General features: G+C 43.5%; 1 protein-coding gene across 3 annotated transcripts; it reads left to right on the top strand.

Moving 5' to 3' along the window:
• The first annotated feature begins 476 nt into the window (after positions 1–476).
• CAV1 (caveolin 1) lies at positions 477–27,368 on the top strand. 3 transcript variants are annotated; one of them, XM_075929284.2, is made up of 3 exons: positions 477–634; positions 1,778–1,942; positions 25,210–27,368. In XM_075929284.2, exons 1-3 carry the CDS (start codon positions 605–607, stop codon positions 25,549–25,551), a joined length of 537 nt encoding a protein of 178 aa, XP_075785399.2. In that variant the 5' UTR covers positions 477–604; the 3' UTR covers positions 25,552–27,368. The 3 variants fall into 3 exon arrangements, with proteins under 3 accessions (XP_075785399.2, XP_075785407.1, XP_075785410.1); XM_075929292.2 differs by lacking the exon at positions 477–634 and adding an exon at positions 889–1,028; XM_075929295.2 differs by lacking the exon at positions 477–634 and adding an exon at positions 1,297–1,319.
• The last annotated feature ends 274 nt before the right edge of the window (positions 27,369–27,642 follow it).

Below are 27,642 nucleotides of genomic sequence, written 5' to 3'. Positions count from 1 at the left end.
AACGCCTTGCTTTGGTTTAGATGTGAAAAACAGATACTCTCATTACTTTCCGCTCTAAAACATCAACGCAACCGATTTAACATACGCGATGGGATGATGTGAAATAAGATTTATGAAGGAAATCGGAGGCTTCTGACTTAGACCAGAGACAGCTCCGAAGAGCTTGTAATCTTAGGGCTAAAATGAGGCGCTTCTCCTCCAACGCCCTCGCAACATGCCGACGTGCTGCAAAGTGATTTTCCTTTCCGAAGCAAGCAGCAGCCTCGCTTGGATCGCTGTATGAATGGTTGGCAAAGCAACCTCGCCCCATGTTTCAAAATTTGCACAGGCAGAATAAGGTCGGGAAAGTCCAGTTTCAGGATTCTCCCCTCCCTCCTCTTTATACCCCCTGCTGCTCGGAGGGCTTTGGGGATGTGCCTAGACCCACCATTGCTGTCATCGCAGCCAAAAGCAAACAGAACAAACTCTGGCCGGCGGCCAGCTGTCTCACTTATAGCTACCACCCCTCGCTTGCTTTCTACAATACAGGATCTTCCTTTCTGAGCTCGCCTAAATTAAATCGCAGGGAAACCTCAGTCCGACTCTCCGCCAAGTCCAAGACAGCATGTCTGGTAGCCAATACGTAGACCCAGAGGTAGGCTTTGCCTAGGATGGGATCCTTTTAAAAGTCAGTTTCAGTTCAGATACTTCTTGTGCCTGCTTCTTCCTGGCTACGAGTACCTGCTTCAAGCTAGCGCTGGCTTCTCCGGGCATTCTTGGCGCTTTTCTGCACTGATTTTGCTCTTGACCGTGACCCCTTCCCGCAGAGGAGCGAGGCGGTGCTGGGGAAGCTAGCTTAGAGATAAGCAGGGCGATCGGGGTTGGGGGGGGGGAGGGTTGGTTTGTTTGGGGTTTTTTTTCCCCTTGTTTTTGGTCCATGTTGCTGACTCTCCAGGGAAACCCGATCTGTCGGCACCTCTCCCCATCCAGAGCCGCTCGCCTTCCCTGAGTCCGGTGTGTAGGGACCCGCGGCAGGGCGAAAGGGGCAGGTGAAGCGCTGACAGCTCCTTGCGCGGGTTGTTATTGAGGCTGCGGGTTGTTTTCCGGCCAGCCCGAGTGCCATGTTGCACGAAAAGCGAAAGTCCCCCAGCCGCTCCCTCTCCCCCCCCCCCCCCAGGGGGCTGTTCGGCCCGCGGCAGCCTCTGGGGCAGGGGGCCCGCTCTGCCCCCGGCAGGGAGTCCCCTGGGAAGGCAACAGGCTCTCCCCTCCCCCCGCCGGACCTGAGTGCCGGGGTGCGGTGCGAGGGACGGCGGCGGGCTCGCCCCGGGGGCTGAGCTGAGGTCAGAGCTGCAGAGGGGGCCGAGTGAGGGACGCTGCGAGGAGATGGGGGGCTGGGCCCAGGGCTCGGCCTGGGGGGGGGGGTGCAGAGCCGCGACCCCGGGGGCAGGGCCCGAGACAAACGCCGCGGGCTGAGACCTGGCGCGGGGATGGGCCAGGGGCGCTGGAGAGGGGCCGGGGCCGGGCACATGCCCGAGGGGCGCGGCGGCGCTGCCCGGCCGGGGACCCCTGGCGGCGGGAGCGGGAGTCGCTGCTCTGCCTGGTACCGCGCGCCGCAGGGAGGGAGGGCGGGGCGGGTGTGGCGAGGGCTGCTGCTTTTATCCCGTTAAAAAGCAGCCGCGGGGCAGGCTCGGCGCTGACGGGTTCCGGGCTCCGCGCGCGCCGCTGGATGAGCGAGTAGCCCCTGCCCCGCCAGCGCCCAGCCCCGGGGAGCCTCACCTCTGCCCCGCTCCGTCCCCAGGGGCTGCTGTACAGCGCGCCCGCCCGGGAGCAAGGCAACATCTACAAGCCCCACAACAAGAGCATGGCCGAGGAGCTGAACGAGAAGACGATGCACGACGTGCACACCAAGGAGATCGACCTGGTCAACCGGGACCCCAAGCGCCTCAACGACGACGTGGTCAAGGTAAGGGGCTAAGGCCAGGAAACGCGAGGAGCAGGGGGCTGGAGCTATGGGGGGGGGGGGACTTTTTTGCCACAGCCGCTCCCAGGGGCGCGGAGTTTGCAGAGAAGCCACGGAGGGCGTGGAGCGCATTGGCGGCAGCTCATTGCTTCCCCGCCGCGCTGTCCGGGCAAACTTCGGAGCCAGCGGGGGTGGGTGGGTCACGCTCTTCTAGCCAGTTCTACAGAAGCTCTGTGGTCTGGGCCCCTTAGGCAGCTTGCGAGTCGCGGGAGCGCAACGCCAGCGGGGGGACCTGCCCCCCGGCTCTGCGCGCCCCATAAGGCGGGAACCTGCCGCAGGGGTGTTTATTCCGCACCCTTCTCAGAGCCGCTGCCAACTCTCTATCGAGTCTACACGGGAACCAGGTAGCTGCTGGAGCTTTTGCACTTTCCAAGCCAATACCACACAGGGCAGCTACTCCGCGGGAAGGGGCTGCCCCAGTAGGGAACCCGCGGGCTGTGTGTGTGCACTGACAGATGTACCCAGCGTGTCCTTGTGTTGGAGTCAAGCTGGCTGCAAATAGTGGTTCATAGTGGGGTGGGGGGAGACATTGAGTGAACATTACCATATTTAACACAGGAAGGGAAATTTTACTGGCCAGCAATGATTCCTGTAAGTACCCTATTAAGGAATAGGAAAAAAAAATAAAAAATCAAATTGCATTGTTAAGAATGTTGACCAGGATTTTGCTAAGTGATTTTCCTGTGGAACAGCTTTTGCCTGCTCCAGCTGCATACAGCTCACGTTTGTTAAAGCCAATTGCATGCAAAACCATAGGGCCTGGTTATTTTTTCTCCTGTACTGAAATAATGAAAACAGGCAATACAAAAAAAATAATAACTGTGGCTGGATTTCTAATTCCAGTTGTGATCATTTCAGCAAATCTCGGTTAACTGTCAATGTTGCCAAGGCCAAGGGTCAGAAAAACCCTAGTGTTGATCCTTCTTTAGCAGAGGGTGTTATACTGCACATGTGAAGGCCAATGACAGTGTTGTTCAAGTTAGAATATGGGGGGGGGGGGGAGAAACACTCACTTATTTCAAATCCAGCAGTAGAATGGTGCAATTTTAATCCATCCTGCCACTAGGCTGGGAGGTAAAGCCTGCCTTTTTAGATTAAAGAAAACATTTCATTCTTTCTGTATCAGAACAATTTCACTTTTGTTGATTTCACCAACTCGCCTTGAAAATTTAGACCTCTAGAGCATAATCCTAAAGGGTACGGAGCATTCTTAAATCTCATTGGCTGCAATAAGATTTCAAGCAGGGGCTGCCCACCTGGTTGGATCAAGTCCTAAAAGTTTTTGCAGGCAGACAGTATGCATATGGTACTATTTTCACTATGTTGGCTTTACAATCTAGAAACAAAAGTTAAATTCTGTACATATGGAAAAATGGTTGACAAAACACAGAATAGTACAAATCTAAATTTACAAACCACCGACTTGTTTTTTATCAACTGATTTTTTGGTTTTCCCTTTGGCTGTGAAAGAAAAGGTGTAGCAGGAGAGCTATACAGGCGTTCAGAGAGCAGCATGGTAGTTCTCGCCTGAGTGCTGCAGCAGTAGTAGTTAAAAGTCCCCAATGCAACTGAACCTTCTGAGTATGAGTCATAGCCCCCAGGCAGACTGGCATCTGGGAATCCACTGAACAGAAAAAGAAAGATCCCATTGGGAAGAGAAACACAGGGAAGAAAAACATACTTGTCTTAAACCAGGGTTGGGGAACCAGGGCTCAGGGACCAGATGCGGCCCCCAGCTTGCCTGGATCTGGCCCCTGAGGCCCAGCCCCCCCTCCCCTTCCTTAAGGAGCCCACAATGACACTCCAGGTCCCCACTGCCTCCCCACTGGGCTGGAAAAAACACGATCTACTAGCCTGCCGCTCCCCCCCCCCCCCCCAGCCTCTGGTGTGCATGGGGAATGTGGGGAGGGTCTTTCTCCTTCTCAGTCAGGAGCCACATCAGTGCATCTCACTTGTGTGCATCCCCCTGACTCATTTTTCTATGGGTCAGTGGCCCCAAACCAAAAAAGGTTCCCCACCCCATCTTAAATGAAACTGGAATTTACAAATCAAGTCCTTTCCATGCTGCCACAGGGACAAGATCTAAGAAGGGTTATTTTTTACTCCCAGGGACTCCAAAGAAGGTTAGAAAGTAAGAGTTATAGGAATTGAAAAGAACAAATTTGGCCTCTCTCTGAAACAATCATGGATCCCTCTTATTTACAAATGTGCTACCTGCAGACACCCTAAAAAACCCACCAAGGCAAACAACCATAAAACTGATATTGCTTCCAAAGAATGCCCATCACAGTGAGGGAGTGACAAGGAATGTAAGTTTATCAAGACAATACACAGATCCTTCCCCCCCACCTTCAGTAATGTATCCAATTTTTAGAGAGATAAAAGTTATTACCTCACCCATCTTATTGGGCCAACTTTGGTTGGCGAGAGAGACAAGCTTCTAAGCTACACAGGATATCCAACTTTGGGTTTAGTAACAGAAATATTTGCAAAATTCATACTGCAATTGGAAAAGCAACATTTTCCCATCTAGTTACAAGTTGGGCAACAATTTAATTTTGCTAGTTATATTTTATTTCAGTGATAGGGCCAATTTGCAAACATTGGATCAAAATTTTGGGGTTCTTTGACTACTGCTTTTAAATTCAGCTCATGAGGGCAATCATGAAGTTCATATCCAGTTTCTGATCCAAATCTATTCTGAAAGTTTCTGCACCATTGTCTAGTGGACAGGACTTGACTGGGTTTCAGGTGATCTGGGTTCTGTACCATTCTCAACCACTATCTGGCTGTGTCATCTTAAGTAGTTTTGCTTCTATTCCCTCCTATCATTTGTCCATCTCATCCACTTAATAAGTGGTTCAGGGCAGAGAGTTGCTCAGGGATGTTTGTGCAGTAACCAGCACAAATAGGGCCCCCGTCTCAGTGGTGGCCTCTAGTTGCTACCATCCAAGGAATAAGCCATAAAAGTAATATTAAAATACAGTAACTCAGGGCTGTATGGAGTCAAGAGTTGTGATTCAGTTGAGTTGCCTATCTCTACTTTGTTCAAAATATTTGTGTTTTACCCAATTCAGAACTTTCAGCCTTTATTTGGCATCCAAGCATTTCTTACCACTGTGCTATGAGAGTCAGACAGTAATATAGGGGCAAGTAAATCAACCATGAACAGTAAATGATTAGACAGAGAATAAGGAATCTGCTCTGTAAGCAGCTCTTTAGAAGGCCTCAGTGTTGCCTGCACTAAAAAAAAACCCTCATAACAAGTTTTAAAAATAGCCCTAGTTTGTGAGAAGCAGGGACGTGTTACCCTGATGTAAATCACGCTGAGCCACACAGTTCACTGTATCTGCACAGTGTCCTCTGTGCCAGATAAATAAGCTGTATGGAGCACAGCAGTAAAGTAAGGCTATGTCAAGTGGGTAGGAATCAAGAAAAGGGCACACCTGCTCCTGATCTGTACCAGAGATTGATTCTAAGGTGGTTGGGGGCAAGGGTAGGATAGCCAGGCTAAGCCTTAGAAACTATAGGGTCAATTCCCTGTCCTGCCACTATGCTTGCTCTTTAGCAAGTTCCTTAGTAGGGAAATAGAGGCTCAAACACTAATAGATACTAATTAGCTCTTCCTTATCTCAGATGTGCGCCAAAGATAAATACTTTAAAACTTGTGAGGCACTCAGGCCCAGAGCTACAAGAGATAGGCACCAAGTCCAAAATTTAGGCCCCAATGAGGTTTTCTAACCATTCACTGAGCTGCCACCTAACCCTGAAGGTTCCGAAAATCTCTCAGCACCAATGTTTTCACCAAAATCCCATTTAATTGGTTAACTGGTTAAGCATATTGTTTAATTGGTTAACAAATTAAAAGGGGTGAGCAGGGAAGCCACTCCAGCCCAACTGACTGCTGCTGGGCTGGAATATCCCCTTCCCCCTCCCCCCCCCTTGCCACGGACAGGTGCTGTACCAGCTGGGACATCGGGGCAGCCCCTGTCAGTGGCAGGAGGGGAACTGCTCCAGTCCTACCAGTTAACCTTAACCGGTAAGCCTCACCTGCTAAGGGTGAGGCTTACTAGTTAACTGATTAAACCTTCACTCCCCTACTCCTGAGTAGGCAACATGGTGCAGGATGAGGTTCTAAATTAACAGATGTGCTCAAATCTCTTCATCAGTACAACACCGTGTGTTCATGAGGCTGTGTGAGAAAAATAACTTGAAAACTGATTTGCAGTTCTGGTGTGCTTCCACATTTGTCCAGTTAGGGAAAGGAAACTATGGCACATGACTTATTCAATGACAGATTTGAAGGCTATGTCTACACTGGCATGATTTTTGCAGAAGAGTTCTTCTGCAAAACTTTCTAGAAGAGAGCATCTACACTCTTTGCGTAAGAATCCTTGCCAGCGTAGACACTCTCTTGTGCAAGAAAGCCCTGATGGCCATATTAACCATAGGGCTTTCTTGAGCAGGAAATTTATGTTGCCTGTCTACACTGGCCTCTTGCACAAGAACAGTTGCACAAGAGGGCTTATTCCTGAGCAGGAGCATCATAGTTCTTGTGCAAGAAGCCCTGATTTCATACATTAGAACGTCAGTGTTCTTGCACAAGAACTCACGGCCAGCATAGACAGGCAGCAAGTTGATGCAAAAGCGGCTGTTTTTGTGCAAGATCGCACCAATGTAGACACAGCCATAGAGTTTAAGACCAGAAGGGTCTCCACTAACCAATAAAGCTTAGCTAGTGTATACTCAGATATGTTTGATGTCCATGGAGTTAAAAAATTACCATAAAATTAACATTTTCAAACAAATACATCTAAGAAAACTGCAGCATTTGTGGATATTCCATGGGCAGAAAAAATCTCAGCTACATGTATCAAATATATTTTGTTCCAAACATTTTACTCAGATCCAGCTTGAACACTGTTGTTTCATCTTCTTTGAAGTAACAGTCTTTTACAAAACTGTCAGCACCTTTGCAATTTTGTATTTCTTATGCTCTCACATACTCTGGTGTCAGAGACCATAAGTTTATAAAGAGGGAAAAAAATAAAAGCAATTTGCTTGTCACTGAGTGCCAGTATTTCCTGGTTTATTTGTTGCATGGTCTACATTATCAAAAGTGACCACTAATTGTGTCTAGCAATGGGGTACCCAACTTGAAAGCTGCAGGGTCTACTTTATGACTGCTGAAAACCAGCACCTCCTATTTGCAGTTGTTGGTTCTCAATGTCTCAGAAGAACATGCTTTGACTTCACAAATTTCACACTTACAAGACATTTTCTGGGGGCTTAGTTCTATAGTTATTTCTTCCATCAGAAATCATTTGGGATAGAGACATGGGAAGAGGAAGTAAAGTGTAACCTCAACCCCCTTGTAAGACCAACATACAGAGGTAAAATTGTAGTCCTATTACTCAGCAGGAGAATAGAATGCTCCCTTCTGCTTCCCCTAGAATTAAGGGAAGGGGGCTGGAAGATGAGGTAATGGATTCAGCTACCTGTCAATGGAACTGGCCAGCCAACTGGAAGGTAGTAATTGGGTCTAGTGCAGGGGTGGGCAATAACTTGATGGGAGGCCACTCCAAGAATTTGAAAAGTGGTCAAAGGCCGCACTCTTCCAGATTATTAATGGAGGTGGGTGTGGGGTCTGGGATGGAGGTTGGGTGCAGAAGGAAGCGAGTTTGGGTGAAGGAGGCAATTGTGACCTGGGGCACTGGATTGGAAGGTAGGGGGTTGGATTGTGACCTAGGGCAGGGAATTGGGGCAGAAGAGGGGGTGTGGGGATTTGGGTTGTGAGCTAGGGCAGGAGGGTACTGTGATCTGGGGCAGGGGATTGGAGTGCCAGATCTGGGAGGGGATGTGGGTACAGGATGGGGGCAGATGATTGGGTAGGTGGAGTAGAGGATAGAGGGTTGGAGAAGAGGGACTGGGGTGCCAGAGATAGGTGCTGCTAGGAAACTTACCAGCCAGCAGCAGTTCCTGAATCAGCCTCCCTCGCCCTGCACAGGCTGCAGCCATGTGCTCTGGAGCTCCTTGTGCTTCATGGCTGCCTGTTACTGAAACAGGAAGCTCCCATTGGCCAGTTTCTGGCCAGAAACTGGCCAGTGGGATTGTGCTGGAGGTAGGTGCTGCTCCTAAAGCTTCCCCCCACCCCTCTGGACATAGTTTTTAAAGTAAAACCATCCCACAACTGTTTGAGAAGCATATGGGTGGGGCAAGGGCCAGCGGGGAACCTGCCTGGGGCTCTCCGCAGTGTCAGCAGGCCAGATCCAGTGGCTTGGTGTTGTAACAAACTTCAACAGGACTTTATTTACCAAAAGTGGAGCCTGAGAGAGGAAAAACAACTATTAGTTCTTTAGCACAACAATTACCTTCATCACAAACCCTTAATTGTTCTCATCTGCCTTTTATCATTCCCCAAGGTATCCGTATTTACCTGTGGCTGGGATGGGAGAGAAAAGGGCAGGGTGGGGAGGTGTACTTTATTGAGGAATTTCTCAGCCTTTGGACTTCCTAAAAATTGTGCCCCATACAACACACTTTGATGTTTTCCATATTACGGCCAGTTTATGATCTTGAAACCTTCTGGAGGGCTGTGTGGCCTGAGGTACACTTTTAGGGCTCCAGCAATAGTGGAGGGAGACATTCTGCCTGCGTAAGTCATAACATCTTCACTGGTGCTGGGAAAAGCACAGAGAGGAGCAGATTGTGCTGCACCTTTAAAAATATGTAGCCTATCCTAGTCCAATCTATTCCTTGTTCTTGCACAAGCAAGGTGTGCTATGTCCAGCCACCCAACACACTCAACTGTGACCCCTTGGCACACCAATAAGTACTCCCAGTGATGAAAAAGCTATCTGATTCTCTTGCAGTCATAAGAACAGCAACCAGATTATGACTGTCTCCTCTAGGGTGTGTTATATAGGAAATATGTATTGTACCCTCTGGAAAACCCAGCAAGGCCATCTACAGCTTGGTTCTTATTTTGATGGTGATAGAGATGCACCTATGTTAGTCTTTAAAGTGCTGCATAGACCGGTCTTATTTTGATGAACACAAGCGGCTCTGAGATACTTCTTTCTGGGAAATTCTTCTGGCTTTACCACGGATACAAACAAGGAGTTTTTGCACCTAGTTTAATTTGCAAGAGCTTTTGTCATTGTTGCTCAATTACAATTAAGTATTCAGTCCCTCCACTTCAATAGCTTATTCAGCTGGATTCAGTTAGCTCACTACAGGATTGAACATATTCCAGAAACTTTGATCAGATGTGAACAAACACACACCATTTACATTGGTATCCAGGAGGGCACTCTCCTATTCAGTCTGTCCACTGAGCCACTCTGGCCTGGCACTCCCCTTTTATGTATCTTAAAACTAGGCTTGGAAGAATTGGATTTTTTGTTTCTATCATTGACAGGTAATATCAGTGTTTATTTGTAAGCATTTTTCCTATTTATTTACATTTTCACAATTGTAAGAAATTATTGGGACTACAGGATGGGTCAGACCATAGTCATTTAATGATAGTAAACATTAATTTTAAAAAAGTTAAAGCTTTATAACCATTACAATAGAAATTGTCAACATCACATCAAAATATGCAAAGTAAATATTAAATCAATTTCTACCAAGTTCTTATTCAGCATTTTCCTTACTTTGACTATCTGTACATTTGTTATTATCAATAAATAGTTTCACTTTGTGTGCATATGATGAAATTGATATTTTCTGACATTTACCAATAAAAATCTAATCCTTCCAAGCCTATTTAAATATATTTGACTCCCATCAATGGCCATAGAGAGTCAATGCTGAAGGCAATATTAAGTCAAAATTAATCACCTTATGTAATACTTTGCTCCTAGGCAGTTAGATACCTTTGTGTTGAGTGTAGCATAAAACAGAGGTAGATTTCTAGACAGAGCATCTTCCATCTAACTACCTGTAATTTGTCATCCATGTAGTACAGATGGGAATGGTAAGACACAGAAAGATTATGGCTTCTCCCAAGTCAGTGGTAGAGCCAATAATTGAATCCAGGGGTTGAAATAGATTAAATAAGTGAAAATCCAAAGCTCACCAGGACACTTTTCATCAGGAATGAGTGAGCTGTATTATACACTCTTTATCCACAGTGCTGATAGTTCCTTAATGCCAAATATTAACATGCTAGTGTTTATTTGGCTCCTTAATTGTATGTAGACCCAGAACTTTGGACAAACTTTGCCTATCCATACCCTCTGGTGGCCTTGTTCAAATTACTTTTCATAGAATACTAGGACTGGAAGAACATCAAGAGGTCATTGAGTCCAGTCCCCTGCCCCCATGGCAGGACCAAATACTGACTAGACCATCTCTGATAGACATTTATCTAACCTACTCTTAAATATCTCCAGAGATGGCGATTCCACAACCTCCCTTTTCTGTAACTAGTTCTGGAGTCAGGGATTAGGGCTGATTCACCATTGCAATACTCCAGTGTTATAGGAGGGTACCCTGGTTTGGAACTGGACTAATGTAGATAGGGAATTGAGGCAGAGCACAAATCTTTCAGAGCATAAATCTCCCATGATATAAAAGCAAAGAAAATACTGGGAATGCTTTTGCAGAACTTGGAAATTCAATCACTCCTAAGGATTTCAGTGAGTAATTAGTATTTATTCTGATCTGTATTTAGTCTTTTTAAAATATTTTGTTTATATTTAGGCTCTCATCATAATTAAACCCTTATGCATTGGCTTCCTGTTTAGCACCATTGAATATGATTCATAACTCAGTAGAAAACATTTGTTTGCTGTGGTGATGGAAGTAACTGTTCAGTACTGATGCTTATTGCATTAGTATTTTTACACTGGCCCAAAGTATACCAGGTGCTTCACAGAAGGCAAATGTCATAGCCAATATGTTTTGACAGCTTGCAGAACACATGAACTTTAAAAACACTTTGACAACCCTAAGTTTGAATTTTCTGTGGGTAAATGTACTATTCTGGAAAAGAATGTCCTCTGATGCATAGCATTGAACTATTTAGCTCACAAATCTTCATTAACGAAACTGGGAGTTCTGTGAACATAAGAAATATAATAGAGAGGATATAAGTACAAGGCAATAGAGAAATCTGCACATCAATTCCAAAAACAGAATTTTGCACTTTGATGCTTTTCAAGCAATAAGAACCATACTAAAGTGTCTTGGATAAAGCTATAGAATTAGGGGTGACTGGTAACTGAAGAGAAAATCCATGTCAGTTAAATTAATCCCGGCATTTCTCTGAACCCTCCAATGGCCAGCCTCTTAACTTTAAATGGCAGTCCTTATTATAGGCAGAAGGGGCAGTTTCATCCATGGTGTAATTCTCTAGCTTCAGGGGAGTTGTACATGGGATGAGATTGGTCTGTAGCCTTATGCTTATCTGGCACACATGCTATGTTTTCAGACAAGTGGGAACTGATAAATTCAACTTCTCAACTAGGAAGTGAAAAGATACCATCCCAGCTTAAGGTGAAAGCACCACATTCCCTATTCAGACTGCTGCTGAGCTGAATTTAAACTGGGATGTTCAAAAAAGCCCAAGGAAGCGTCAATCAGATTTGGGCACCTACTTTCATTAGGCTCCTTCAAATGTCATCTATACGAATTACAGCAGTACTTAATTAAATTTTAACACTGTTCTTTAATGATTCATAATTTAAGAATTTCTATAGAAATTCACAGAAGAAATGCAGAGAAATTTTTAAAAGGATCGGAAAAGTTAATTTTATACAACTTTATCCACCTTGTAATAATGCTACCTTCAGTTTTAGGCATGGTCAGATAAAAACAGAAGTGCAGAGTAACACGAGAGAAAGAAGAGAAAATTGTTGCATCTAATTATGGCAAAGGGAAAGTGTTTCAGTTGATGTAGCATGGCTATCTAATGGAAACTGAGGGTTGGGAAATTATACTTATTCTCATTCCAGTGATTGGTGCCTTTACACAAATTGTCATTAACATTTGTTTAATGAAATCTTTGACTACTTTAAGGAGTTTGTAAGTGGGGAGATTTAATGAAAAAAAGGTTGGAGATAAAGTGGTACTGGAGCTCAAAGCATTTCAGATAAAACCTGATCCAAAGGTCATTGTAGCTAATGAAAACTGCATCAGTGCTCTAAAAACAAGACATTCACATTGTTTTAATGAGTAATGGTTTCTTAAAAATCTTTTACCAAAATCTTTAAGGAATCTTAGGGTAAAATCCTGAAATCGTTGATAGATTTCTCATTGACTTCAATGTTGCCTGATTTTTTTCCCCTCATTACTGTATTTTCCCCAGTAAGAAACATTTTCAGATATTCTTGGCATAGGTGGTTGAATCAGATGTATCAAAGTGTAGAGTGTGAAACAAAGTGACAAAGTTAAAGATAGTTGAAGTTTCAGTATGGGGAAATTTAGTGACTTAACCTAGCTTTCAGAACACCAGTTTCCAAGGAGGGAAACAGAAGCTTTGTTTCCTCTGTAATAAATTTTAGTCTGGCAACATCAATGTAAATTCTTACAGAATTGGCTTTGGATACTACTAGAGATTGCTAATCTCTAAGGGCACATCTACACAGCAGGGTAAGAGTCGAATTAAGCTACGCAACTTCAGCTACGTCAATTGTGTAGCTGAAGTTGAAATAGCTGAATTCAGCTTTTGGCACGATCTAAAAGCAGGAAGTCAAAGAAAGAACATTCTTCCTTCAATTTCCCTTACTCCTTGTAAAATGAGGGTCACAGGAGTCAGAGTAAGAAGTCCTTCAGCTCGCCATTATTTTGAAATATTGGCTTTCTGTGTAGATGTGCTTTGTTATTTCGTAATAACATCAGTTATTCCAAAATAATGTTGCTGTGTAGACATAGCCTAAATGTCATTGTCAAGCCATGAGGATCTGTATTTTTGAATAGTAAGATTTGCCTTTGCCAGGTACCAGGTTGCACCAAATGGTCAGCTTAAAAAGGTTATTAGTGGGAAGTGGGACTCCTGAACATCAGCATGCTGTGTGCATTCAGGGACAAAATGTAAACATGTCACAAGAAATGCAAGTGACTATGTTTGCCAGATGGTGCTGCCTCCGTCCTTGGTTCTGGTATGAGAGCGAGGTTTTGTTTAAAATGGAACACAAGGGATAGCTCAGTGGTTTGAGCATTGGCCTGCTAAACCCAGGGCTGTCAGTTCAATCCTTGCAGAGGCCATTTGGGACAAATTCATCAGGGATGGTACTTGATCCTGCTGTGAAGGCAGGGGACTGGACTCAATGACCTTACAAGGTCCCTTCCAGTTCTAGGAGATAGGCAATCTCCATTTAAAAAAAATCCTCACTTCCTTGACTGCAACCAAGGGCAGAGAGATGTATCACACATCATGGAGCAAAATATTTGTTGGAGTCTTATAATTTGGACAGCAGCTAACCATGCCTTTTTCCATTTCATTAAGGCTTTGAGTCTCTGAACTATTATGTCAGTGCTCCAGTTTATTACAAAATCAAAATCAGTAGTCACATTGTTGCTAGTAGCCTAGGCAAAAGGAAAGATAGTTCGATGACACAAACCTACTCCCTTTGCTTCAATACCAAACCAACCCAATACCCCTCTTTTACTCTTCTTCCCTCCTTACATTCTTCAGGGATGACCAAATATGCTTTTCCAACTTCTGTTGCTATGATAAATGGGAATGATGATCAGGAAGGCAGTTGGTTCTGTGGGTAGAAGCATGCATTTTGAAGTGGGAATGTTTAAGTCAGAGAAGCACATAAGTTTGGATGCTTATTTGCATTGTCTGAGTCTCTTGGGAACTTCTTGCATAACTTTCACCTAGCTCACACCATCTAACAATGTTTTCTAGATTGTGATTGTTTTCAATATCCAAAAAGTAGGTAGAAGTACAATAGTTAAGAAACCATCTAGTTTCCCATTTTTAAACATTCACTAGTGTTAACCACCTCTAGTAGAGTTGCAACTGACATGGTGCTTCTCTCCCTTCCTAAAGGTGGTTCATAATGCTATGTGGCTTTGGTCATTTTATGACTATATGCATCTTTGCTTCAACTGAATTGTTTTTAAAGGAAGTTGAATACAATGGAAAAGTTTAAATGAGAAACTGATCACAATAGGGAAGGATCTTATCTGCTTCCTGCTATATGCTTGTTATATTATGTCCTTACAAGACTAACCTCACAAAAATATTGTTTTATTTAATATACAAAAAAATGCCCATAAACACAGTGCTAGCATTAAAGTGAGCCTCAACATTTCACATTATACATGTTTTAAAACCATTTATAACCCCTTTTATAGTTTATATAGAAATGTATTCATGCATGTAAGTTACTCATTAAGCATCTTGTTTTGGATCAGGCCCTTCAGCCAGTGGAGCACTTAAGCACATGATTTCAGTGCAACCATGCATGTGCTTGAAGTTAAGTGCTTTGATAGATTGGGGGCTTAAAAGGGGCTGAGAGCTTCCATAAGTAGCTGAGCTAGTGACTTCAGTGAAAATTGAGGGCTTTTAGCCCTTCATCATGGTTCTCAGCACCTAGCTTGTTTACATATGCCACTGATGCTCAGTTGGGTGTGTATTAGATCTTTTGTAGGCACAAGCAGTAGTGCTCCAAAATCTTTGTAATGGGTAATGTCAAACAAATGTTTAAAGGGGATAGCAATCTTAGGGGGCAATTTAGGATTGTAATTGGAAACATCCCCTGGGTTTTGATTTATAGCATGCTCTTGTACCCATCTGTTTTCACATGTAACAAGTACACGTTTCTTCACTGAGAAGGCTGCTCTTTCTGAATAATAACTCCTCAGATGTTGTAATTAATAGGATTTCTTTAAACGTACCTTGAAAGAGTAGACAAGTTCTTCATATTATTTGCCATCTTACAAATAAACCTCTGTTCAAACATTTAACTTACTGATAAACTACTTTAATAAACACATCCCAGGCAAATGAAGCTACAGTATTTCTCATAGCAAAACTTAACAAAAAAGCTACAAGCAATGCAACAGCCAGCTCAGCCAAACTGAATTGTAGCAGATAGAAATGTAGCCGTGTTAGTCTGGGGTAGCTGAAGCAAAATGCAGGACAATGTAGCACTTTAAAGACTAACAAGATGGTTTATTAGATGATGAGCTTTCGTGGGCCAGACCCACTTCCTCAGATCAAATAGTGGAAGAAAATAGTCACAACCATATATACCAAAGGATACAATTAAAAAAAATGAACAAATCTGAAATGTGATGTCCTTTTCATAACAGGAGGGGGATGCAGTGGGGGTGGGAAAGGAAGGAAGGTAAGTGTCTGAATTGATATTAGAGGTGGGGAGAGTGGGATGTCTGTGAGCTAATGGTATTAGAGGTGAAAATGTTAAAATTCGACACTCTCCGGGAAGGAATGAACAAACACTCAAACTATCTTACCCATTACCAAGATGGTATTAGAGGTGATAATTGGGGAAGCTATCTTGGTAATGGGTAAGATAGTTTGAGTGTTTGTTCATTCCTTCCCGGAGAGTGTCGAATTTTAACATTTTCACCTCTAATACCATTAGCTCACAGACATCCCACTCTCCCCACCTCTAATATCAATTCACAGACACTTACCTTCCTTTCCCCCCCCTGCATCCCCCTTCTGTTCTAAATGTGATTTGTCCTTTTCATATGTGTTCTTTTTTTTTTTTAAATTGTATCCTTTGGTATATATGGTTGTGATTATTTTCTTCCACTATTTGATCTGAGGAAGTGGGTCTGGCCCACGAAAGCTCATCTAATAAACCATCTTGTTAGTCTTTAAAGTGCTACATTGTCCTGAATTGTAGGAAACAAAGAACCACTGAGGTCAAGAAATGTATTGTAGACATAGAACAGAAGTTGATAATGTTTAAAAATCTTTGGCCTAAACAGAAAGTTATATTGAGTTATTAGCACCCTTTAATTGGTCAAAGCCCATTTCCTCACCTTGTGTCCTTGTCATAATTTAACATACCTCTGTTTTCAATAGCATTGCAGACAAGTCAAGGCCATATCACAATATACCCTGGAGTCTGTACAATAATAAGTTTCTGGTGTACATGCAATGCAGGGAGTGAGGACTGCCTAAATCTGTGCCTTGCTGCAACTCCATGCAGTAAGTTCTTTACAAGCTAACCTGTGCTTGGCATAGGTGACAAGAGGAATCCAAGAGAACAACCCAGTAAAGTTTATCTTATCTTCATGAACCAGTGTGTTTCTCTACTAAAAGCTAATGGGAAGCTTTGCAGTATCTCCCGTCCTAATGTCCATATTTCTGGCCACTTCCACTCCCATTTTACATGGCTTGTTTCACTTTGGCTTTTGTTATCAGTCTGTGACACTCACTATTGCTGAGTGTTACTGCCACTGGACTGATAGCCAGAGGGGAAAGCTAAGAGAAATGAACCTGGTGTGAGAGACAGCAAGAAAGATGTAGTCAGAACAATGGAAATGACAAGAGAACATAGAAATTATGATAATTAAGTGCATAGATTACCTAGTGCATGTGTTTCTTGTACAAGGTTAATCCCTATGTTATAGCCAGAACCTACACCTTACAGGAGGGCTCAGGGTAATAGTTCTGACTCACTCCCTGATTCTATGGGCTGATCTGTGCTGACTGTACTGTGTGAGTTAGAAAACCCTTAGGGTTGTTCTATCTTATGCCAGCAGGGATAATGCCTAAGTGAACGTATAGCAGTTGAGAATTGGTAGACCCACAGCTGTGCTCCCTTAATACAGGTAGTCCCCAACTTATGAACAGGTTACATTCCAAACACCTGGTCTTAACTCTATTTGTTCATAAGTCAGAATACATGCTTTTAAATGCAGCCGTGCTGGTCGTAAACACAGATCACGTGTTCATAACTAGGGGACCGTCTGTAATGGGATTAACGGGAGGTTGGTTGTTAGTACAAATGGTCGTAAGTCGACGCATCATAACTCGGGGACTGGCTGTACTTCCTTTCTCCCACACTTTGCTGGACTTATCTGTTTTTAGACCATAACCTATAAGAGCGGTCTCATGCTATGTGTTTGTACAGCACTTAATAGACTGATGCTTGAGTCTTAGTTAAGGCCTCTAATCACTTATATGATTGCAGTAATGTCTGGCACCATAGATGCCTTTATTAATACCATTCATGACTTTAAATCTCCTAATTTGCCATGCTGCTTGTTTGTCTTTTCACTTTCAAGAGTCAGACTAACATTACAGGCAGTCCCCGACTTACGTGGATCCGACTTATGTCGGATCCGCACTTACGAACGGGGCTTTTCTCGCCCCAGAGCTCACGGGCGGCGGGTTGCCGCCCGTGTGCTCCGGGGCGAGAAAAGCTTCTCCCAGTCTCCCTGGTCTGCTGGAGGGGTCCAGCAAAGCCGCTGGACCCCCCCAGCAGACTGGGGACACCCGAGCAAAGCTGCCGCCTGGGCGGCTTTGCTAGTTTGCCCGGGAGCAAAGCCGCCCAGGCAGCAGGACCCCCGCCGTCTGGGCGGCTTTGCTCCTCTCCCCCTGGTCTGCTGGGGGGGTCCAGCAAAGCCGCTGGACCCCCCCAGCAGACCAGGGGGACAGGAGCAAAGCCACCCAGGTGGCGGGGGTCCCGCTGCCTGGGCGGCTTTGCTCCCAGGCAAACGAGCAAAGCTGCTCAGGCGGCAGCTTTGCTCAGGTGTCTCTAGTCTGCTGGGGGGGTCCAGCAGCTTTGCTGGACCCCCCCAGCAGACCAGGGAGACAGAAGCAAAGCCACACAGGCAGCATCCCACCACCTGTGCGGCTTTGCTCGGGTCTCCCTGGTCTGCGGGGGGGGGGAGGGGGCACAGCTAGTGTGCCCCCCCCAGCCAACCAGGCTTTTGTTGCGGGACGCCTTGGGTAGAGCAGCTGGGGTGTTGCCGTGTTGGTCCTGTGGGAACCTACCGGGCAGCGCCCCAGCTGTTCTGTCCCAGGCTCCAGATTCAGCAGCTGTTGAAACTGATCAGGCTGATTACAGGAAGCTGGAGGCAGAGCAACTCTGCCTCCAGCTTCCTTTAGTTAGCCCCTGGTCAGTTTCAGTGGCAGCAGCTGAATCTGGAGCCAGTTCCGATTTATATACAAATTCAACTTAACAAACCTATAGTCCCTATCTTGTACGTAACCCGGGGACTTCCTGTACTTAATCATTGTGGAGCAGCTTGGCCAGTGGAAGAGTGAAATGGAAAGCTGTGACAAAGGAACATTCACACCAAGTCAGATGAGCTGGGGTATTCAATACTGTGCAGTATAATCTAAAATTGATATAAAAATTCCCATGGTTGTTGAAATTAGCCTGGAACAGTAATCCCTCCCTGACTGTTTGTGGCATGAACTAATCACTAGTTTCTCAAAAACATAACAGTTCCTGTGTACTTTTAGAACATGTGAGACTTGAACCATGCCATCATGGCATAGAACAGTGGTCTTCTACCTTTTTAAGCACAAGATCACTTTTTGAATTTAAGTGCAATCCAGGTTCTACCTCAAACCCAGATACCCTACCCGACCTCCTTCGTGCCTCTTCTCCAAGGCCCTGCCTCCGTTCACTTCATCCTCCCTCCCTTCCACCAGGCAAGGGCAAGAGGGTTGGGGCACAGGCTCTGGTATTGGGCTGAAGTGTTGAGTGTGAGAAGGGCTCTGAGCTAAGAAGGGATTTGGGTTGCAGGAGGGGGTTCAGGGTACAGGCTCTGTAAGGGAGTTTGGGTCCATGGGGCTCAGGGCAAAGGCAGAGGCTTGAGGTATAGGAAGGGGTATAACTGGGGCAGAGGTTCAGTGCTGGCTTCAGCTGGACACTGCTTATCTCAGGTGGCTCCTGAGTGGTGGTGCATTGGGGCTAAGGCAAGCTCACACCTGCCCTGGTGCTGCACCATTCTCAAAAGCAGGCAGCAAACTCCGTCCATCCCAAACTCTGTTGTGCCCTCCTTCCATTCTGTGGAGATAGAATGCAGGGTAGAAGGGGGGTACCCTGATCTAAGTGCCCCCTACTCTCTCTTCCCTGCTCTGCACAGCAAGCTCCTGAAGGAGGCAGCTCCAAGGCAAAGGGCAGGAGATGTGCACCAGTGGGGGGAGGGGCAGCTGAAGTGCTGTGCATGATAGCCTCTTGGCCAAACGGGTCAGGATCACCTGTTAGAGGCTCCAAGATCTACCAGTAGATCCCAATCTGTTTGGTGACCACTGGCATAGAAAGTGCCATGACTCCATGATGTCATCTTTGTCTTACACTTAGGACAAGCATGTTTGCCAAGAAAAGAAATATGCCTGATTCTCCTTTTCTTAGGAACCACTATTTTTAGGACATATCTTTACTATGGGCAAGGGTTCACTTATGTCTGGTATAGACACAATACATCAAGCTCCAAGATCTCTTCCCACTGACTCCAATACTCCACCAAAACAAAAAGAACAAGCTGAGTGGACAGGAGAGCATTAGCTGTCAACCTACCACTGTTAAGATACTGCAGTAAAGGAGACCTGAGTATATTGACTTCAGTTATGTTATTCGGGTAGCTGAAGCTGCATAACTTAGGTCTATGGCCCACAGTAGTAAAGGCAAGACCTTAAGCTATTGAGTCTCAGCCTAGAGAGAGCATTCATTTTTGCCTTTGACTGAAAAATAAAATTGCTTTTGAGTCATGTTTTTAAAATATTTCATTATTGTTAGGAATTATATATAAATAAATCTGAGCACATGAACAAGTCTAATAATTTTTACTTTAACTGCTCCATAAGTTCCATATAAACTCTGAGTTCTTTTTGGGTTATGCCTGGGTAAGTTAAAGATACAGCTGCAGAAGGGCTAATGGGCTTCAATGCAAATTCCCCGTGAAATCAGTATAGGGGCTTTTTTTCTTGTAAAGTCATCCAAGTTCAACACTATCAATGAGCAGAAATCACAGCTTCACACTTTCTAGCCAAACACATTCCCAATATTCCAATAAGAGGGGGGTCTCCACAGAAATACAGTTTGTTTATCCACTAGGCATATGCACATGATTTGTCATCTTTACAAGTATCACAAAAGTGGAAAAAATGAATATAGTCCCTATCCTATAAGGTGTTAAAATATCAGAATCCATAATCATTGGGTAGACAAGGATGCTGCTGAGGATAGTGTAATTAACAAATATGCTGTGCCTTAGAAAAGCATATTAAAGTATTGTTGTTCAGCATATGAGCTTGATCCAGCAAATCCTTATTTTTGGCAGCAGTCTCATTTGGATCAGCTCCTATGAGTGCATTGTTCTTTCCACCAGTTTAAATAATTGTTGTTTTAATTTCTTGCAGTGGAATACTGTTGTAATGTTCGTATTTCCTATTGACTTTGTTTGGTTATGTTGGCCACACTAAATATCCTGTGCTGTGGGTTATATCAAATACATATTTAGCTTTTGTGACATGGGGCTGAACTATTATGTCTCCACAGGTTTCTGTTAATATTCTAATGGAAACGTTATGATAATTAAGCTTCCTGGATATTTTGGCATTTCATCGGAGACCTGTAAAATATGCATCCTCTCTTTTAGCAGTCCTTCAGGTGTGTTTTTGCACAGGTTAACCATAAGAGTCAAAACTATGAAATATGTACTAAAGGATATTTCTTCCAAATATTCATTTATTAGCCTAGCCAGATATTTTACCAACAGAGTATCAATCCATTATCTACATGGGCAAGAACTGGACTATATTAAAAAGATGTCCCTATTGATTAACTCAGATTGAGAACCCCCTAGCACTTCCAGAATGAAAGATGCATCATCAGGCACGGATATAAATATGGCACATCAACTATTATGTTTGGCTTTAAAGCACAAGTTTGAAGAACTGCCTTCCCCACACACTGTCTGTGAAAATTCAATAAGGGCAGCGTTAGAAAATTCAACCAAGAATGCACGTCTCTCAATTAGAGGACTGCTTGATGCAGCACAAATGGATGTAATGACTATAAATGGCTACATATTTAGGTCTTTACAAAAGCTACCGGAAGACTCTGTTGGACACTGGAAATGCCATACCACTTCAGTTTTTTCCCCTCATATTTTTAATATGAGGGGGCTAAGATTGAAACCGGGAGCACTCCATACCCTTAGAGCTGCTCCTCTCCCCCAAGGACCTATGTCTCCTTCTCATCATGCCCAGACAGAAGGAAAATGATTCTATCTTAGATTCCGATCCAGTTCCCATTGACTTCAGTAGGAGCTCGATCAGTCCTTAGGGTGCATCTACACAGCAGGGCTTAGCTCAATTTGCATAGCTTATTTCGAGTTATGTCAATTGCGTAGCTTATTTCAAAATTGGAAGCATCTACACAGCACTTATTTCAAAATGGAGCACTCTTCCTCTGACTTCCCTTAAGCCTCATACAATCAGGGTTACAGGAGTCAGAGTAAGAAGTCCTCCAGCTTGACAGTATTTCAAAATAACTACTTGCTGTGTAGACACAGACTATGTTATTTTGAAATAACGCTAGTTATTTTGAAATAATGTTGCTGTGTAGACGTACCCTTAGAGTGAGTCTACACTGCACCCTTAGCTCGAAATAAGATACGCAATTTGCACTATACAAATGGCGTATTGTATTTCGATTTTTTTGAAATCAGCTATTTCAAAATTTGGCGCATCTACACAGTGCTGAATTTCAAAATAAAACACTATTGAGACATCCCTTGTGCAATGAGGTTTACAGTAATGCCAAAATAGCATGTCTGCTATATTTTGCTATAGCGGGCATGTTCAAAAGACGCAGAGTAGAGATACCTCTGGTATCCCGAAATCACATTACAGTATAGATGTACCCTTGGAGTCCTTAGGGAGAGAGTGCAAGAGCTGAATGAAAGTTAGATAAGCCTTAGGCTCAGTTTGGATAGGCTAAATGTGATGCATGTTGGAGCAAGAAACACTTAGTAGAATTTGAAGACTGTGGCTTCTGTCTCTATTGAAGGAATCTGTTCACCTATTCTCACAACGCTTTTGCCATCTCAGGGCCTTGAGTAGATTCCTCTGCTCCTGGAAGAATCATTGTTTTCCTCAGCTCACTGAGGCCCTTTGTCCTTTCCCTTGAAATCCAAATCACTATAATTGTCCACACCTTTATCATTTTAAGGTTGCACTATTGTATTACACTTTAATCAAGGGACAGTCAGAGGGCCTATTAAAAGCTTCTACTCCTTTGAATGTGGTCTCCCATCTTCTGATAAGAACAGACTAGTGTGAGTATATTGCATATGTGGCCCATCATATTCACTGCCAGTTCTCTGCTTGGGTGAAATGTAAGGTGCTGGTTACTATCTATAAAGTCCTAAAAGTTCTAGAATTCTGTTACCACAAAGTCCAGCTATCCCTCTATGCCCCATCACAATGCCAACATTTCACAGAAATGCTTTGCCTACCTATCACGGACAAATAAGCCCTGGAGCTGAATGTTCCCAGCAGATGTTCCTGTTTCTAGAATCCTGCCAGAAGTTAGCTGGAGACTGGCCACTTTTAGAACATGATGCAAGATTAATCTGACTAGTCACATACTCCACAAACTGCAGATTCTGGAATCCCCTGATATTTAGTTTACCAGTTGGTGTTCTCTACCTTTCAGGAAGATGGGAGTTACCATGCTAAGATCAAGTGAGTGTGTAGTTACCTTGGGGATGATGCTGTATGTGTTTCACATGATTGGGGAAAGGTTTGCTCTTGATTTAAGCTACAAAAACATGTCTAATTCACAACACCTTAAATACATCTTACATCTATGGTTTCTGGTTTTCATTTTACATTGAGCTGGCAGCATTTTACAAACTGTTAAATTGCTATCAGTTTGGGATGTGAAAATGACTGCCTAATTCAAATGAACTAGTAGAAGTCTCAAGCTTGGTTTCATGTTAATATATATGTGACAATGTGGAGTGGCTGGAATTAAGGGTCCAGTCATTCAAGAGGCAGAACATGTGTCACAATTCTGTTGATTACAGTAGGAATTAAGGGCAATTAGCACCTTGAAGGATAAGCCCTTACATGATCTGGAAGTATGAACATTTTGGGTTGATATTTAATTGCTGACATTTCTCATATTAGTTGCTCCGTGTGGCAGACCACTCCCACCTGGCCCTCCAGCAGGGCCTCTTAAATCCAAGGCCCTCCAGCCTGAGTCCAAAACACAGTTTAGGGTTGTTGTGGGGACACACCCCAGGTAGGGGGACCTGGGCCTACCCTACTCCAGCAGGTCCTGGCCCAGGGCCCTGTGAGTGACTGGATAGCGGGTCAATGCCTCAGCAGGGCAATCCAGCCAAAAAGCATCAAGGTTCTCAGGGCAAGAGAGGCGGTTCCCGCTCCTGCCGAGCCACTTCCTACCTGGTTCACTGGGGTTCCTTCCAATGTACTCATCCAGCTTGCTACACCCTCTGGGCCGGCATCTCCTCAGCGGGCAGCTTCTAGGATGCACCAGCTCACCGCCAGATCCCCACCGGCCTCTTCTGGAGTCTCTGGGGACTGCTGTGCAGAGGCTCCCTTCACAGGTCCTTCTCCTCCAGCTGCCACCCCTGACTGAGTCCTTCCCCAGGCTTTTATAGTGGAGCTACAGCCTGGGCATGCTCGGTAGGGCAGCAGGGGAGGGGCCTCTGCAGCCAGGTAACCCTGGCTGGGCTCTGCAGGCTCAGTCCGGGGATGCCTCGCCCCATCACACTCCTCTATAATATAGTTTGTAGGAAATGAATGAGGGAAAGACACACTATACTTTTTACAGTTTTACTGGAGTTTTTAACCTCATTCTATTAAATTAAAAAAGATTTTTGAAATGCAGTAAAATTGTCTAAATAAATGTAATAATTTCACATAGCCTCATAATACTCCATTTACAGTTCTTTAGGAAAGCAAACTATTTTGTTGCAAAAATATAGACTTTTAAATGCATAGTATTCAATTTCTCATTCTAATAAAATTATTTTTGTTTTAAACAACCAAATGAATCCATTGTCAAAAATGCTGTTTTTCATTAGAATTCGAAGGATTTTGTTTCACTATTTAGAGGGCCCTTAAGAGATAAGACAGTAATTAACTGTGTAGTGTGATTGTCTAAAATTATATAAATATTCTAAATGCTTTTGCAAAATGGAAGGCTTTTCATGAAATCTTTACTACAAATTGCACCTCTGTAAATTGGGATTCTCTGGTCAGGCAACATCCAGCATGCTGTGGGAGGGGTGTGGGGGGGAGGCGGCGGCCAGGGAAGAGAGAAACAGGGATGAGAGTCTGCACACAGCTCAGCTGGGCTGCATGGGAAGCCTGGGAGCGGGGGGCAGAGAAAAGAAGGACAGCAGCAGGGGGGCCAGAAATGACCTCCCCTGGTCTGGAAAAATCTCTCATCTGTGACCAGTCAGGTTCCAAGGGTGTCAGACCAGGGAGATCCAACCTGTGCTGTTTATAAACCATTTGTTCTACAGTATTGCATACTGTGATTTGCAATGCAGAACTGCAGCTCTTCTTTTTAATACTAGTTTTCCCTTCTAGAGCATTGAATATTTACATTAGAATATATGGAGTCTAATCTTGGTCTAATTTCCCTGATCATGTAAATTAGGAATAACCCCAGTTAAGTCTCTGAAATTTCACTCTTGTAAGTGGAAAACAGATTTTTGTCTGCTTTATCTTCTTGTGTCCTTCAAAGAGTGATCCCCAGTCAGACAGCACTTGCCTTTCTCTACAATGGAATTCTCCTTTTATCCATCCGAGACCTGAGAATGGTGTCCTCATTTATTCTTTTTGATCATCCTTCAGGATCCATAACCCAGCTAACTTGTATCCAGCAGAGGAGAGAACTCCAGGCCAGGAATCTGAGCTTCCATTCCAGTTACATGAACAGATCCTCTACCCACAGCGAGCAGGGGCCCCATTTTAGATTTTAGTCATACTTCCATGCCAGTGCTTCACACAGCTCACAAGACTGTTCTGTGCAATTCAGAGATTAAATCCTGATTCAGCAAATTACTTAAGTACATGCTGAATGTACACATGTACTTACGTGTCTAAGTCAATGAGACTTGCATACTTGAAGTTAAGCACGTGCCTAATTGTTTTGTTGAATCGAGGCAATAGGGAGTAGGTTACCGTTAAGACAGAGGGTGTTTTGAATCTGCACATCTATCTCATTTGTGAATATCTGTCTAATTTGCTTTTGTGTTGTCTTTGCCTGCAGATTGATTTTGAAGATGTCATTGCTGAACCTGACGGAACACACAGTTTTGATGGGATTTGGAAGGCCAGCTTCACCACTTTCACTGTGACCAAATACTGGTTTTATCGCTTACTCTCAGCAATCTTTGGCATTCCTATGGCTCTTATCTGGGGCATTTACTTTGCCATTTTGTCATTCTTGCACATCTGGGCAGTGGTGCCATGCATAAGGAGCTACCTGATTGAGATCCAGTGCATCAGCCGGGTCTATTCTATCTGCATCCACACATTCTGCGACCCATTATTCGAAGCCATCGGCAAAATGTTCAGCACTATCCGGGCAACAGTACGAAAAGAAATATAAGTGATGGTTCACGGACAGCTCTCTATCTGGAGAGTCTTTTGATGTGCCAATTTCAAGGCTCCTAAATCAATCTGCAGTAACCTCTGGTGAATATACTGGCCCAAAACAAAGAACCATTTGTTCAGTTTTCATTACTGATATTTATCCCTACTGGATTTTTTTTCACTCTGCATTTTGCAAACTGATCTTGAATTGCTACTTCCCCATTCCAACCGCATATCATTTTGCTGACCATTTCATAAACAGATTGATGTGCTTTTGTTGGGGGTATTTAGCCTTCCATTCACTTCTTGCAAGATACATTAACAATGATATAATAAAGAACTGCAAAAATGCTTTTCAACACTGTCATGCCATTCATTTTATTGTGAGCAAACAGTATAAAGCTATTGCAGCAGAATGAACCTGATAAGTTGGCAGGTTTTAAAAGAATGTTCTTTTTTCAATTGTATTGTCTGTTGATTACAGCCATTTACCGTAATGGTCAGATAGAGTCTACTATGAAAAGACAGATTTAAACAAATTACTTAACTAATATATGTTCTGAAAATCTAATGCCTTATCAGGCTAGAGACTTTGACACGTAAAACTTTCCATGTCTAAACGCTGAATGTCCATTAAAAAGCTACAAATAGTGCCTTCTTGTGTCATAGTATCTATCCTGAAACTTTGCTGGCAACTTTGTCAACCCTTCACTATAATTACAGAAGCAAACTGAAGATCAAAGCTAAAAAGTATTGTTATTAAAATGTTTTTCTGGCAGTTACTTATCTGTCTCTTAGCTGATATGTGGGTGTGTATCACACTAGTAAATACCACAAATGTGTCTGAGGTGATACCGGGTAAAAAATGAATAGTCCAGGTACACCACACTCATGCCATGTCATGCTAACTATGAGCTATTTCTGAAAGAAGTCAGCTTTAAAAAACCTTCCTGTCAGCTGAGGTCAGCAGGCTGTTAGCTCACAGATTATTTTCAGGAGAATTCACGCTTTGCTGAGTCCAAACTAATCCATCACAAGAGATGCTTTAGAAACTCCACATTGTGTTCCACTTTTTTAGCTGAGCTGCAGCCATCAGGAAGTCTTAATGGAGGGTATTGTGTGAAACTGTCAAATGTTGCAAAGCATGAGCCCTTGAAAATAAAGCATTTGCAACATATTATGCTGTGACCCACGGGAGCCTTTGACCTCACAATGATGTTACCGAGTTCAGGGGATATCCTCATAAGGTTTGCATGAAGCCCATAAACCCGAAATGTACATAAAGCTGCCTGGTATTGTCAAAGCTTTATGCTTAGTGCTAAGAGTCTGCATATTACTTTATAGGAGTCAGAGGTGCCTTCCATTCTATTTCTGCCATAAATGAATTTAAAATCTGTTTGGAGGATACAGCTGCTGCTGCTTCTTCATTTTTCTCTTTTTATAGGCACATACATTATGAACCTATTAACTACTTTTGTTTTGCATTTAAAACAGACACTGGGATGGGTATAGTTTTATGTTTTTACTATGTACATAACTAAGAGTGTACTATTATAGAGATTTTGCAGTATTAAAAACAATCAAGATTGTAAACAAGAATTATTTTATCTTTATATGAGGAAAATCACTTTGAAAAGACCTTCTTGGTTTATCATGTAAACTGTATATCCTGAAAGATGTCTGTTCACTTAGATTTATTAGTCCCTAAACCAAATACATTGCTGTTCCAAGACATTTACATTGATATTATATGCTTACAGATTTAACTGACACTTTTTTATTTTGCATGTACTGCAAAGGCTACAATCTGCACAATAAAAATGTTTAATGGTAGTTCATGTCTGAATTATTCTTTACCTAAAAATCCATTTTCACAAATCTCACATCTTTTAAGACCAAACATTTCCAGAGTAAAAGTCAAATAAATCATGTAATGATTCTTCAGATAGATTCTGTAAATAAACCTTAGGTGGTGAATCTGTGTTTGTCCCACGTAGGTTTTTACAACAATGAATGATGTTTCCCACACTGTTATACGTTGACATTATGTAGCTAGTAGATAGCATTGTGCATTGGGATTTGGGAGATGTGACTTCTAGCACCAGCT

Source organism: Pelodiscus sinensis, chromosome 1 (genome assembly GCF_052426305.1).
Source record: "Pelodiscus sinensis isolate ZL-2025 chromosome 1, ASM5242630v1, whole genome shotgun sequence".
Classification (NCBI taxonomy): domain Eukaryota; kingdom Metazoa; phylum Chordata; order Testudines; family Trionychidae; genus Pelodiscus; species Pelodiscus sinensis.
Note: the sequence above shows the minus strand (reverse complement) of the source record. Positions and strands in the feature narration are given on the sequence as shown.

Coding starts and splice junctions, on each gene's coding strand:
- CAV1 (XM_075929284.2), top strand. CDS start 605: ATGTCTGGTAGCCAATACGTAGACCCAGAG. Junction 635..1,777: donor GCCAATACGTAGACCCAGAG/GTAGGCTTTGCC, acceptor CTCCGTCCCCAG/GGGCTGCTGTACAGCGCGCC. Junction 1,943..25,209: donor TCAACGACGACGTGGTCAAG/GTAAGGGGCTAA, acceptor CTTTGCCTGCAG/ATTGATTTTGAAGATGTCAT.